We start from the raw sequence: 13,853 nt of genomic DNA, 5'->3' as shown, positions 1-13,853 counted from the left end.
GGATAACGCTCCTGGAAGAAGAGACAGCTGCAAGCAGGAGAGAATGTTTCCCGTCTTGCTGCCAGATTATTTTCCAGGTGATTACAGGATGTCAGGGCAAAGATGGGCCTGGGCTGGTGGGGTTCCTAAAAATCTGCTCCCTCCCTACGCCAGCTGCAAGCTGGCCTCCAGAGGCACCGGGTCAGAGAGAGACCGGCTGGAGTTTGGGAATCTGTGAGAAAAAACAAAGGGAGGGGGAAGGGAGACTCCAGGCAGGAAATTGGGAGCATGAGAGCAGCTGGGAAGTGGAATTTAGGAGGGTCTTGCAAGCTCCTCCAGTGCTCTGCAAAGCCATCAGGGTCTGTGGCTAATGAACTGCAACACTCACATCCCAGCATCCAGTGCCAGAGAGCCCCGACTTCCACTCGGCGCTGGGGAAGAAAGAAACGGCTATAAATAACCCCTTCTCCTAACTGTAAGCAGATGCAGAGCCTGCGCCTTGGCCCTGGGAGAGGCAGAGGGACGCTAGCGGCCGCAATATGCGGGGAGCTGTGCGACTGAATGGCCGGAGCATTCTGGAATGAGACTCAAACATTCTTGAAGCCCGTCACAGCGCCTGGGAGAAATTCCAGCGCTCCCTTTGGAATGAGTCCCTGCTGCCTGGGAGCCCCTTCCGACTGGCCTGAGATGCCTCGCGGGGGGAGGGGCAGGCTCAGAGGCACTGCCCCAATGCTGGCAGGGATGCCAGGGAGTGGAAGGCTAGGGCACGTTGGGTTCAGCCCCTCAGCATGTCGCCGTTGGTTTTGAAATTGATTAATCTTTACTTCCAACGGCTCCTGCTGCAGCTCCTGGCTTTTCACCACGTCCAGGTGCTCCAGCTCCAAGCCGCTCCTTGCCTCACCTGCATTTCACAGCCAAAGAGTATTCTTAACGTTGTGTGTTCCTCTTCCGCTCTGCGGCATGCTCCAATGGACAGGGCACTGGACTGGAACACTGGGGACTCTCTGCTGTTGGCCGGCTGGGTGACCTTGGCCAAGTCACTTTACTATTGAGTGCCTCAGTTTCCCCATCTATAAAATAGGAATAACGCGCGTTGCCTCCTTTATAATGCACTTTAAGATCCATTGATGAAAAGTGCCATGTATTTGTACCAGGGATTTTGCATTGCAGTACAGCTTCTGCAGGGGGCTAGCTAACTGTGTGCTATCACTTTCCTCTGGGGAGCAGTTTTCACTAGTCCTGTGCATATCCATTGTTCTCAGAAAAGTCAAGTCCATTTCTTCCAGGGACCTCCTTTTTTGCTGCTTGTCAATTACACCATGAATAATTCGGTCTCGGATTCATTCATCTGGTCACAGTTCACATTCAGGGTGGTGTTACGTGTGTCTGTAACACACCAGTCAATGGTCTCGCCTGGCAGCTGGTTTCTTGTAAAGAAAACATGCTCGCCCCAGTCACATTCATGCCTGGATCAGTCTTCTGGAAATTTCTGAAAGGCTTTGCCGAGCAGTTTGCAGTCCCCTTCGTGCTCCCAGAGGAATGGACTGTGGCTCTCCAATGCCACAGGTAGCAGCCCGGAGGATTTCACCCTCTGATTCCTCTTTCGGCACCACTTGCTCCAAGAAGAAGGTGGACTCACTCCCCCAGTTCAGGAAGCTGCTGCATTTGCTCCATTCTTGTGGATGCTTCAGCTTCCCACAGCGTACTAAAGCAGGGCCCACAAGCATGCTGGGGAGAGGCTGAACTTTTCTGGCCCCACTCACCCAACAATGGTCAGAGTTCCAAAGATTAAAAGCCCATGACAGGATCCACTGATGCTGGTGGCTACTGTTACAGGACATGCGCCTGAGGATTATCCCTGGGAAGAGAGAGAGTGTGTGTGGGGGGGTGTATGTGCACGAGCGAGCACTGGTCTATATTTCTTTAGGTGGATTATTCCCCAGATGGCGTCCTGCCCCTGGTGCAAGAGTGAAGATGATCTATGTAGGATGGAGGATATTCCTGATCAGCAGCCTTCCTGGGCTTCCCTCCGGTGGGAATGCTTCAAGGTGAGCTCCAGAACCCAGCATAAATCAGTGTATTGGGAGCAGAGATGGATCCGAAATAGGGAGCTGCCCCATGTCACGTGGGTGCTTCACGGTGACACTCGGGAAGCAGGACCTTTGGACATATGGGCTTAGAGGAGAGCATCACTATTCCTAGCTATGGAACTACAGGAGGACCTGTCTGGAAACTTCATTCCACTTGGCACATCTGCTGAAAGCACCAACCTTTCTCCTCTGATCTGATCACTGGTCACACAAGAATGATGGTCGCAGCCTAATGCTTGGTGAACATTTGTCCACATCACAGAACCATGCCACAGCCTGACACCACTCCTGAGGGGACCCGGATCGGAACAGCAGGGGCTGCTGCAGGGCAGAATGGAGGTGCATTGGCAGAGCAATGCATGGCCCCAGAGTGGAACAGCAGGTCAAGATTAGGGTCCAGTGCTAAAGCTAGGTGTGATCGCACCTTCATGAACCAGGGATGGGGCAGTTTTAAGCTCTAGTGCAGCGCTGTGGGTAGGTAGCAGGTACATCCCTTCCTGCACTGTCCACCGTTGCTCAAATCCTGGAGCTTAGATGCTGCAGTGAGCTCAGATCAGTGCATGAAATCATGGACTATATGGTGCAATACTCAGGCACCACGGGGTGAGTTACAGCTGGACAGTTCACCTTCCAGCTGAACTCCTAGTTAGCATCAGGCAGTGCAGGGGAAAGGTGCCCAGGACAGGGACAGCCCGTCACAGCCACGTATCCCTGGCCTCCTCTCCCCTTCAATGGGGAAGTGAGACATTCCAGAACGACAGGCTGGTCTATGAGGATGGGGAGAGAGCTCCGGCTGCAGTTGTCTATGGAACATCTTCCTCTCCCTCCTCAGCCCGGGCCCAGCTCCAGCGCGGCGCCGGTGGCCTTGGGGATAGCACCGGGCTTTGTGCGCTCCTGGGAGGCACGGAAGAGTCCGCTGTTTCCATGACTGGTACTGACCAGCCCTGCACATGCCCAGCTCCGGAGAGAGCGAGACGCTTCTGCCTGCCCATCATCCTGCTCTCCCGTATTCCTCACACTGACAGCAACCCAGGGAGCCCAGCACCTTCCGCCTGTCACACTGGCTCACCCCTCTCCCTGCCCTGGCAATGAGGGCTAGTGGCATGATCCTGCTCCTGTTTAAGTTAAAGGGAATTTTGCCTTTAATGTCAAAGGGAACCGACTGGGCCCTGGCTGGCCACGTCAGGGACTAGTGCTGGAGAACTTTCCCTGCCGCCCGCTCTAATCCATTCCTAGCCCAAATCACCAGGCTAGTAGCCCCCTTCCCTGCTCCACTCCCAGCTGTGCAGGCCCTGCCCTGCCTCCTTGGCTGGGCTGGGCCAGGGCCGCAGCAAACCCTGGCAGGCGAAGGGAGGGGGCTGCAGCCGGAAAGGTCTTAAGTTCCCCTTTCTGGCTGGCCGCCGAGGAAGTGCGTGGGTGGGTGGGTTCTGCAGGGCAACCCCCACCCCACTCAGATCCACACGGGGCTTTGCCAAGCGCCCAAGCCCAGGGCAGGGCGCAGAGAGCCGGGCAGGGTTGGTGCCAGGGTGACCTCACCCCAGCCCGGCCCCCCAGGGGCTGCCCTCCTGCCTGCGCTTTGTCCCCCGACGTGTCTGTGCTTCCCACGAGCGACCCTCCTGCCCCGTGGGGTGGGGACAGGCAGAGCCCCCGCAGTAGACCGGGGCCCCCCTCAGGACGGATCCCCCCGGCGGGGCAGCTTTGCGCTGTGGTTTGCAGCCCCCTCCGCCGCCCCTGCCCACGGGACACGCTCACCTGCCGGGGCCCAGCCCCTGGGGCCTCCTGCCCACCTCGGTCATCGGTGCCGGCTGCCTGCGCTCCGAGCCCCCCGCACGCACCCGGCCAGCCGGAGAGCAAGTTTGAGCGCTGCCCCCTGCGAGCGCTGAACTTGGGGAGGGCTGAGCCCGGCCAGGCCCGCCCCTCCGCCCAGCTGCCTCTGGCCCTGCCTCCCTCCCCTCGCCGGGGCCCGGCTCCCACAGCTGGGAGAAATTCCTCTCCGTTCCCAGGCTCCTGGCAGGCACAGCAGCCCCTTCCCTACCGCAAACCGCCTGAGCAAACAAACCCCAGAGCCCTGGGAACCGACCGGCCCCGGCGGTGGGGGGCAGGCAGGGGCCTGGGCTAAGCTCCCTGGGAATCAGGAGTGACTCCGCTGGTGCCACGCTGGTGTAAAACCGGGACAACAGAATCAGGCCTGGCTCAAGCAATGGGCTGGAGAAGGAGCTGGTGTAAACTAGTGCCTCTCCACTGACTTGACACCAGGGAGCCTCCAGATACCGCGGGGGCAGGCGGGCGGCAGGGCAAACCCCTCAGCTTGGGAGCTCAGACCCCTCTGAACAAGCAAACCCAGTGCCAGGGAGAGGGCGTCCGAGGTAGATACAAGCAATGGGGCTGAATCCCCTAAACCAAGGGCAGTGCCCCTCGTGTGACGCCCCCCCCGGCCTCCCTGGCACCCGAATCCGGTGGCCTCTTGCTCTGCCGTAGACATGGCAATGCTGAGCGGCGGCACTGAGAGGGTGGCATTGGCTAAGGCGATGGATCCTGCGCAGCGCTGGGCCGGGTGGTGTTCTCCCCTGCACGCTGTGCCCTGCCTGGGCTGCAGGGAGTCGGGGGACAGGGGAGCAGCCAGAGCCCAGCAAGGCGAGAGAGCCCAGTTCCCAGGGAGAAGGGTTCTGGCTCACACACGTAGGCTGTGGTGCATGCATATGTGTTCACGGGCGTGTGCATGTGTGTGTTCATGAGCGTGTGCGTGTGTGTGTTCACGGGCGTGTGTGTGTGTTCACAAGCGTGTGCGCGTGTGTGTTCACAAGCGTGTGTGTTCACGAGCGTGTGTGTGTTCACGAGCGTGTGCATGTGTTCACGAGTGTGCGTGTGTGTTCACAAGCGTGTGCGTGCGTGTGTTCACAAGCGTGTGTGTGCGTGTGTTCACGGGCATGTGCGTGTGTGTGTTCACGGGCGTGTGCGTGTGTGCATGCGTGTTCACGGGCGTGTGTAGTGGGATCAGCTGGCCTCAGTGCAGCCAGCCCTCGAAGTGGAGAAGACAAGGCATAGGGAGCGCCCATGAGGTCACCTCCTTTGGCTGAGTTAAAGGTGCAGGAGGCTTCCCAGGCAGGGGCTGAAATCGGGGAGGGCAGGGGGCTGCTGTCCTTTGGGGCCCAGGCTGACAAGATCCTGCAGTCCTCACACAAGCATGGCGGGGGCCAGCCAGTGCCAGCTGTAACTCCCAGCAGCCGCCCACCCGGCCCCGCTCATCCACTCCCCGCATTCCCAGCCCGTTCCCAAGCAGAGCCCTCCTTTACAGATTCCACATGGGCTCCGAGTCAGTGGTGGAGCCGAGAGGCACTCGGGTGAGGCCCAGGGGCAGCGCTGTCCTCTGGGAGTCACGGGCAGCTGGAGTCTGAGAAACCCCTCAGCGGCTGCACGTTCATGCCCAAGAGCCCACTGGTGACACTTCCCTCCCAGGAGGAGATGGAGGGGGAGAGAGAAAGGAAGGATAAGGAAAGAGATCAGGAATGAAGTTCTCCAAATCCCACTCTGCTCCCACATACAGCGCCCCCAACTCCTGGTGTATTTCTCTCGTGGATGAAAGCCACGACTTGAAACTAAACTGAGAACAAGGCAATGCGAAGGCTGGACTAAACCAGGCTGCCTGAACCGTTTCCGTCCCGACCGGAAGCAGGAAAGACCAGAAATCCCACGGGAAGCTTGTTCTCATGAAGCCGCCAACCCCAGGCTGCAGATGCGAAAGGTTGTAATAAGCAGCCACACTTTCCCCGGTGTTTGTGTAAGGGATTGTTGCCTAGAGGCTAGCACCCAGCACCGGGAGACCAGCCTCCTGGGTTCTGGCCTGCTTCGTGACCTGGGGCAAGTCACTTTGCCTCTTTGTGGCTCAGTTTCCCTTGTTGGTAAAATGAAGATAATAGCCCCCTGCCCTCAGGGATGTGTGAAAGGTGGAGGTTGGGAAATAGCATGCCCCGGCTGACAGGTGCTGGGGTGGGCAGAATACACCATCATTATTACCTCTGGAGAAAATCCATCACTAGATACAAAGGGAGTTGACCCGAGGGGATGCCTTGGAGGGGCTCGATCCTGCAAGGTGCTGAGCACTCTGGCCCTGATCCAGCTGAGCACTTCACCATGCACTCAATTTTGAGCATGTGCTTAGTCCAGGACCATTCAGGTGCTTAAATGCTTTGCTGGGTTGGGGCCAGAGTCGTCCGCACCCTGCAGGCTTGAGCCCTCATTCAGCAGCAGAGCAAGGGGGCACTGGAGTAGCTGAGCACGCTCATGCTGTGGCTTACCTCCCTTGCTGGATCTCCCAGGAGGCAGGTGGCAATTCCTCCTTTGCTGCTTCTTGTCCTTCCCACGGGACAGGCTCTTGCAACCGCTCTGCTTTGGTACAACCAGCGCTAGGAGCTCGGAAAGGCTCCTGGGGTGGGCTGGCAGTGTGTCTCTCTCCCACGCCCCCAGGTGCTTGCCCAGGCGGAGGGTTGTTCCCTGAGGCATCAGATCTCACCCTGGGCTCTGTTGTGATTGACACACCCAGGCTGGGGCTGTTAGTCGATGGCAAAGTCCCCGAGAAAGCATCTGCTGTTGGGGCAGGGTCAGCGGGAGCCACTGACTCTGGGATGGCGGGTGGGGACGTGCCAGGAGCTCTGCCACCTGTGGTCCCTCTGTCATGGGAGCTTTGGGAGCTCTTGGTCTGTTTCCCCGCCCCTCTGGGGGTGGTCCTGGGCATCGTCCCCATGTGGCTGTACATGTCGCAGGACCTGGCGTAGGGGGATGGGCTCTTGGGCATGGTGTTCAAGTCATCCTGAGTGCTTTCCAGGGTGTCCTCCAGCAAGCTGTTGGCATGCAGGGTCCCCGCCCGCAAGCTCTCTGTGGGGCCGGAGGAGGCGGACACTCGCCGAAGGGTGAAGGCTCGAGGGATGTTGCTCAGGCTCCCGAAGCCTTTGAACTTAAAGAACTCTGGAAAAGAAAAGGAAACGTGAGCTGGGATTACTCCCGGGGAGGAGGCGGGTGGCAGGGTCTGGGCCGGCTCTTGGTATGGGGCTGAGATGGTGATGACGGCAGTCTCTGCAGTGGGGTTGTGCCCTCTGATGTGGGTGTAGCTCAATGGAGTTGCACCCTGAGAGAGAAGAGTCAGACCCAGCCAGCCTGACACCCCTCTGGCCTGCACCTTGGGGTGTCAGTGAGGTAGCATGGCCTAATGGCTAGGTCGCTGGGCTGGGGCTCAGGAGAACTCCGCTCAGTTTCTGGGCCTGCCACTTCTTTGCTGAGTGGCCTTGGGCTAATCACGTCATCGCCTTGTGCCTCCCTTTCTCCATCAGTGAAATGAAAGAAATTCCCAACCAGCCACAGGAATGTGAACAGGGCACCTGGCAGCCCTGCTCTCGCTTCCAGCCTCAGCAAAACACTGACAGCTGCAGGGGAAGAGGCTGCATTTGTCTGGCTGCTGAACAAACTGATGACATGCCCTCCCCACCCTCCTGGCCCCATCCCCATTCTGTGCCAGAGGCTTTGGTCCCTTTGCCTCAAGACAAAAGGCAGGAAACAAGCCAGGAGAGATGCTATCAATAAATAGAGTGCCCAGGAGCCACCTTTTGGAAATCTCCATTAGCCTGGTTAGAACAGCCTCTCATGCCCGCTGGCAGAACCCGGTTCTTTTTAGTCCTCCCCTGGTTGCCTTTCTCAGAGAGGTTTCTTCTGCGCCTGCCCCCCCCCCCCCGGTGGGAACAGTTTCATAGATTCATAGATTCATAGATATTTAGGCCAGAAGGGACCATTATGATCATCTAGTCTGACCTCCTGCACAATGCAGGCCACAGAATTTCACCCACCACTCCTAAAAAAGACCTCACACCTATATCTGTGCTATTGAAGTCCTCAAATTGTAGTTTGAAGACCTCAAGGAGCAGAGAATCCTCCAGCAAGTGACCCGTGCCCCATGCTACAGAGGAAGGCGAAAAACCTCCAGGGCCTTCCAATCTGCCCTGGAGGAAAATTCCTTCCCGACCCCAAATATGGCGATCAGCTAAACCCTGAGCATATGGGCAAGATTCATCAGCCAGATACTACAGAAAATTCTTTCCCGGGTAACTTGGATCTTACCCCATCTAAAAACCCATCACAGGCCATTGGGCCTATTTACCATGAATATTTAATTACCAAAACCATGTTATCCCATCATACCATCTCCTCCATAACAGTTGTGGGTCCCAGGGCTGCTCTGCACCATTGTGGTTTTGCGTGTGGTCGGCACAGTGTGTAATAATCCAGAACTGCTCAGCTTGGAGCCTGTGCACATTAGTTAAACTGGAGTCCGTGCAGGGGGACGCAGCCTGTGAGTGGACGCATCTTCTGTGGGGGGGGCTGGACCAGCTCCAGCAGGGACATCATGGGTGTCAATTGCAGAGTGCTGGCACTCGCTCCCCCCCCCCCAAATTCCATAGGGCCCCAATCCTGCCCTCACTGACATTGGGGCAGCACCCCCCCCCCATCAGTGGCACAACACGTGTGTAACTGGGGGTGGGATTGGGGCCCTACTAAGGGCCTGATTCTCCTCTGCCTTGTCCCCTGTGTCATTGGTATGCCCATACTCAGAAGGTGCCTGTGATCAGGTATACCAACCCCACAGTGGCCACCACTACCATCTGTGAAATCCCGTTTAGGGCCAGAGCCCAATGATCCCCCTCTGCTGGACGAGAGCCTTAGCTCAATTATGGGATGAATGATTTGTAATTCCCTTGTTTCTGTTCATTGGCTGCCCTGGACAGGGAGAGATTTTAAAGTGACCTGGCCAGAGGGCCAAGGCAAAGGAAGAGGGAGACTACCACATTGTTGGAGCGACCGTCGGCAGGAGGTGCCCGACAGGGAGTGAGCTGCTACACCACGCTTGGCCATGAGGAGGCACTAGTGGTGAGTCAACCCCGCCACGGTGTCAAATGTAACAGCTCCAATCTGGTAGCATTTTACACCCATTTTGCATTTCAGTCACCCTGCAGCTAAGAGACTCTGTCAGTCGGAGAGTGACGCAGCCTTGTGATGTGCTCAGCTTCCAAACAGAACAGCACCACATTTCTCCAAGATCTAGCTGCCTATACGTTCAGCCAGCCAGAACCTGAAAAGCTCTCTGTAATACCCGGTGACTCCTGATGATATAATACCCCTGGGTATGTAGGTATGTGGCAGCAGGAGTCCATGAGTGTGTATATATTTCCAAAGGGTGGAGGGGAGTGTATGTGTGACTGTCTTTGGTACATGGTGCACCATGATTGCATATATCAGCGCGAGTGAGACAGTGTAGCTGTGTGCCTGTGATATAGGGTGACCAGACAGCAAATGTGAAAAATTTGGGACAGGGGGTGCGGGGTAATAGGAGCCTATATAAGAAAAAGACCCAAAAATCGGGACTGTCCCTATAAGTTCGGGACATGTGGTCACCCCAGTGTGATAGCATGTGCGTATGTCAGTGTGTGGGGGACCCTGTGCTTGTGCATATGTCTGTATGTGTATGATGATGAGTGTATGTTAATGTGGGTGGGAACATATGACTGTGAGTGTGTATGTGTGGGGCTGGGTTCCTGTGTGGATGAGACCATGTGACTATGTGTGTGCATGTCGGTATGTGTGCGGCTGGGTTCCTGTGTGGATGGACCATGCATGTGTATGTTGGTACATGTGGGGCCGGGTTGCTGTGTGGGTGCCCATGTCTATGAGAGTTTCCCTCCGAACTAGTTCAGGGCCCCTTTGCACGCCAGAGCTAGCAGATCAGCCTGCGTTCAGCGAGAAGCGTCTACTGCGGGAAGGATATCATCTACCCACTTCCTAAGCGAAGCGAGCGAGCAACTAGACCCTCTAGATCACTGTTTTCATCTCCCAGCTGCCACCTGCTACTGCTGAGTGCAGAGCGTTAACCGAAGTCATATTTGTAACCCTCACAGGATGGATTTGTGTTTCACACCCCAGCCCTTTTCCCCCAGCTCTGCTCTGAACGGTAGCGCAGCCCAGGGTCAGACAATCACCCCCCCTTCTCCTTGTGCATCCCACAAATGAGGGCGGAACACAATCTCGCCGATGTACCCCCAGTGCCAGGATTGTGCTCTTCCTGTGGCATTACTGTCTCTGCATGCCACACGCATGGTTCAGGGAGCAGGTAACTGGGCAGCCCGCTGGGATTGCTGTTTCCCTTCTAGGAGGCTGCAGCGCTGTCCCAGTGCAGAATAGCTTCACTGTACATAGCTGTTACAGGGTTTGGGGCCAGGACACGAGGCAGGAATCACTGGGTGAAAGTCTCTGGCCCGGTTTAGCAGGAAATCAGACTACCTGATGGTTCTTTCTGGCCTCAGAGTCTATGGAGCCCTGGCTGTAGCATTATTAATGCAAAGCTTTGTCCTTCTCTACGGGATCTCAGAGCATTTGGCAAACAAGACTTGCAAAAACCCAGCAGGAAAACTCAGGTACAAAGAGAGGAAGTGATGTGCCCAAGGTCAGGCAGTAAATTAGTGGCACAACTGCGAGTGACACCAGTTGTCCTGACTCCCAGGCTTGAATTTCATTCCTAGATCAAGCCACCTACAATCTCTTAGTCCATTTCAGAGAAGGGGCTAGCATATGAGGAGAAGGGATTTAACTCACTTTTCTGGTTTATTTGCATTATGGTAGCAGTTAGAGGCCCCCACTGAAATTCTGCTGGGGCTGGACAAACACTTAGTGGGATGGTCCCTGCCCTGACACCGTCCAATCTGAACAGACAAAAATTGGGACACTGAAGCACAGAGAGAAAGGGGAAGGCTGCAAGTCAAAGGGAGCAGGGCAGCTAACTGTCATTTTTGCCTTTGGAATCTCCCCATAAGTGACTTGCCAAGGGTCATACAGGAAGCCTGTAGCAGAGCTGAGAATGGAACCTAGATCTCCTGAGTCCCAGTGCAATACCTGAACCTCCAGACCATACTTCTCCTCTGTCGGCTGGGGTGGGGGCCCTATTGATGGGGAATCGATGGATTTGTTGAGAGGGGCCATCCAAAAACCGCTGTGCCCCAGGATGGTCGAGTGGTAAATGCAGCTCTGCCACAGACATCACGTCATGCCACTGTGCCTCAGTTTCCCTCGCCTCTAAATCAGGGATAATCCTGACTTGATGAGGGTGCTGTGAGGCTGGATTAGTACATGTTTGCAAAGCACTGAGTGATCCTGTGGGGGAAGGACGATTCTATGCAAAGCCTCAGAGTGGGCACCAAGCGTTCGGAAATGGGGAAAATGCAAATTTAAATTCTAGCGTCATCATCTCAGGCCAACTTACATGTGAGGGAGGCTTGCTGGGAAGGAAGTGTGTGAGGGGGCAGCAAATGAAATTATGCTGGGGTATCTACCTTTCAGGGCTTTGGGGAAAACCCCAGGTCTTTGGGAAAGAAGAGAATTCAACCCACAGCTGCTGCTGATTAGTTTCCTCTGAGACCAGCTCCAAAGAGTTTATTAGTGCTGTGCACACGTAGGGTGAGATCCTGGCCCCAGTGAAGTCGGTGGGAAAACTCCCATTGTAATGGGGCCAGGATTTCAGCCATAGCCTCGTCCCACTGGAGTCAGTCTGGATTTGCTCCCTTGTTCCGCACATGCTGCCCCCTGTGTTCGATGTGCTCCGTCCAGGTGCAGGATTGCGGGTGGCTCAGGAGCCCCCATGGTGCTCAGGGCGGCGGGCGGGGGGAGGAGAGACACCTGTCCTGTACTTTTCTCTGCACCCAATTTCACACGGGATTAAACTAAACTGGTCCCAGCTCACCAGTTCAGTCCAGTTCAGTTCAGTGAGGGGCTGATCAACTGGATTATTTTGTATACCTCAATCTGCGAGAGGTGGGACGAGACACCCGCTCGGCCCCATCAAAGTAAATCCAGCCCCGTCCCGATCAGCCCAACCGAGAGCAAAACAAAATTGGCTTGTGGTCTGAAAGGCCCGCGGGAACCTGGCAGCCACGAACCCACTGACTACATGGGCAGTTTGCGTCCGCCGCTGTCGTGAGCAGCCCCTGGGCCAGCTCCCACAGGACCGATGCACAGCCCAGACACACACGCACACGGGCTCACCACATGCAGCGCTCTCCCCCCACAGCCCCTCCGTTCTGCCTCACCCTGCTTTAAAGCTCTGGCTGCCAGGCTCAGATAGGCGCATGCACAAGAGACTAGCGACGCGTTCCCCGGAGCAACTTACTGAATTTTTTGAAGGCCCCTCTCTTCGGGCTCTCTGCCATTTTCAGCTTCTGATGGAGCCACCAAAATGAACCAGGTCTAAGTTTATAACTTTCCCTAAGCCCTCCCCTCCCCTCCCTTCCTCTTCCCCCGCCCCTCTTTCTCTTTCACTCAGCATTTCCTCTATCTTCAAAAAATACCATCACCTACTTCACAGCCCCTACCCCCTCCCGCTGCTGTCACCACAGGGGGATAATGCCCCCTGTTGTCACCAGCTGCCCTGCCTTCCATGGCTGGATTCGAACGATCTGTGTTTTGCTGGCACCTGATCAGGACTAGGGCCCCATATAAACACATAGGAAGACAGGGTCCAGGCCCCACGATCTAATGGTAATATCTGCTCTTGCATTGGCCAGGAATCAAAGCAGGGTCTTCCAGGCTTAGGTGATTCCATGATAACCTTCTCCCTGTCCCCCACCTGCACTTTTTAACCCCAACCCTACGCTATGCTGCAAAGTGAGATCCCCTGCCCTCGAGGATCCAGCTAGCTGGATTGCAGGCTGCTGCGCAGGTAGTGAGATCGTAGAATCTCAGGGTTGGAAGGGACCTCAGGAGCTCATCTAGTCCAACCCCCCTGCTCAAAGCAGGACCCATCCCCAATTTTTGCCCCAGATCCCTAAATGGCCCCCTCAAGGATTGAGCTCACAGCCCTGGGTTTAGCAGGCTAATGCTCAAACCACTGAGCTATCCCTCCCGCCTAAATCCTCCCTACCCTCGATTGCTCTGTCCACCAGGGCACAAGAGGGGTTTCTGTGGAGAGAATGTATTGTCTAGCTAGTGACACTGGACAATGGGCAATCCTGACAGCTCCTTTTTAGGGCCTGATCCATTCCCACTGTGCTTGACCCTGCACAGTGGAGGGTTGCTGCTTGGGAGGAGATTGTTGTTGGCTGGGCAGAGGAGGTGGTTCTCAGCTCGTGTTGACATTTGTCAGGTTGATATGACCCTTCTGAGTCCAGGGATTAAGCCATCTGGCCCTGTCATTGTGGTCTGAGTTGCGAAACAAGACGGGGTGACAATGCTGGTAATGACAGTGTAATAAAAATGCACATTCTCAGTGGGTCCCTAAATGCTTTTACAGCTTTACTTACTGATTGCACCTTGCAAACAATGGGACCAGCTCCCTGCTTCTTTACACTGGAGTACATCTGGAGTGACTGGGTACCCCTATTGACTGGGTACATGTCACCTCAGGACGGGAGGCAGAGATAAAGTTTCTTGACACCTTAAATGACTGCTTCTTGGAGCAGCTGGTCCTGGAACCCACCAGGGGAGAGGCAATTCTTGATTTAGTCCTAAGTGGAGCACAGGATCTGGTCCAAGAGGTGAATATACCTGGACCGCTTGGTAATAGTGACCATAATATAATTAAATTTAATATCCCTGTGGTAGGAAAAACACCACAGCAACCCAACACTGTCGCATTTAATTTCAGAAAGGGGAACGATACAAAAATAAGGAGGTTAGTGAAACAGAAATTAAAGGGCACAGCGCCAAAAGTGAAATCTCTGTAAACTGCATGGAAACTTAAAGGCACTGTAATAGAGG

General features: G+C 55.6%; 1 protein-coding gene across 2 annotated transcripts in view; it reads right to left on the bottom strand.

The window, feature by feature from the left end:
- Positions 1-12,307, bottom strand: part of SH2D3C (SH2 domain containing 3C) — a 55,168-nt gene extending 42,861 nt beyond the window's left edge. Inside the window, exons 1-2 of one of the 2 annotated variants that reach the window (XM_073313991.1) lie at positions 12,268-12,307; positions 6,365-7,031 (exon numbers count right to left, since the gene is read on the bottom strand). In XM_073313991.1, coding sequence (XP_073170092.1) covers positions 6,365-7,031; positions 12,268-12,307 — 707 coding nt within the window. Of the gene's footprint in view, positions 1-3,821; positions 3,911-6,364; positions 7,032-12,267 lie in introns of those variants that run through there. The other variant, XM_073313992.2, reaches the window with a different exon arrangement.
- Between the last annotated feature and the right edge of the window lie 1,546 nt (positions 12,308-13,853).

This window comes from Lepidochelys kempii, chromosome 16 (assembly GCF_965140285.1).
Source record: "Lepidochelys kempii isolate rLepKem1 chromosome 16, rLepKem1.hap1, whole genome shotgun sequence".
Taxonomy (NCBI): Eukaryota; Metazoa; Chordata; order Testudines; family Cheloniidae; genus Lepidochelys; species Lepidochelys kempii.
This window is presented reverse-complemented; position numbering and strand designations above follow the sequence as displayed.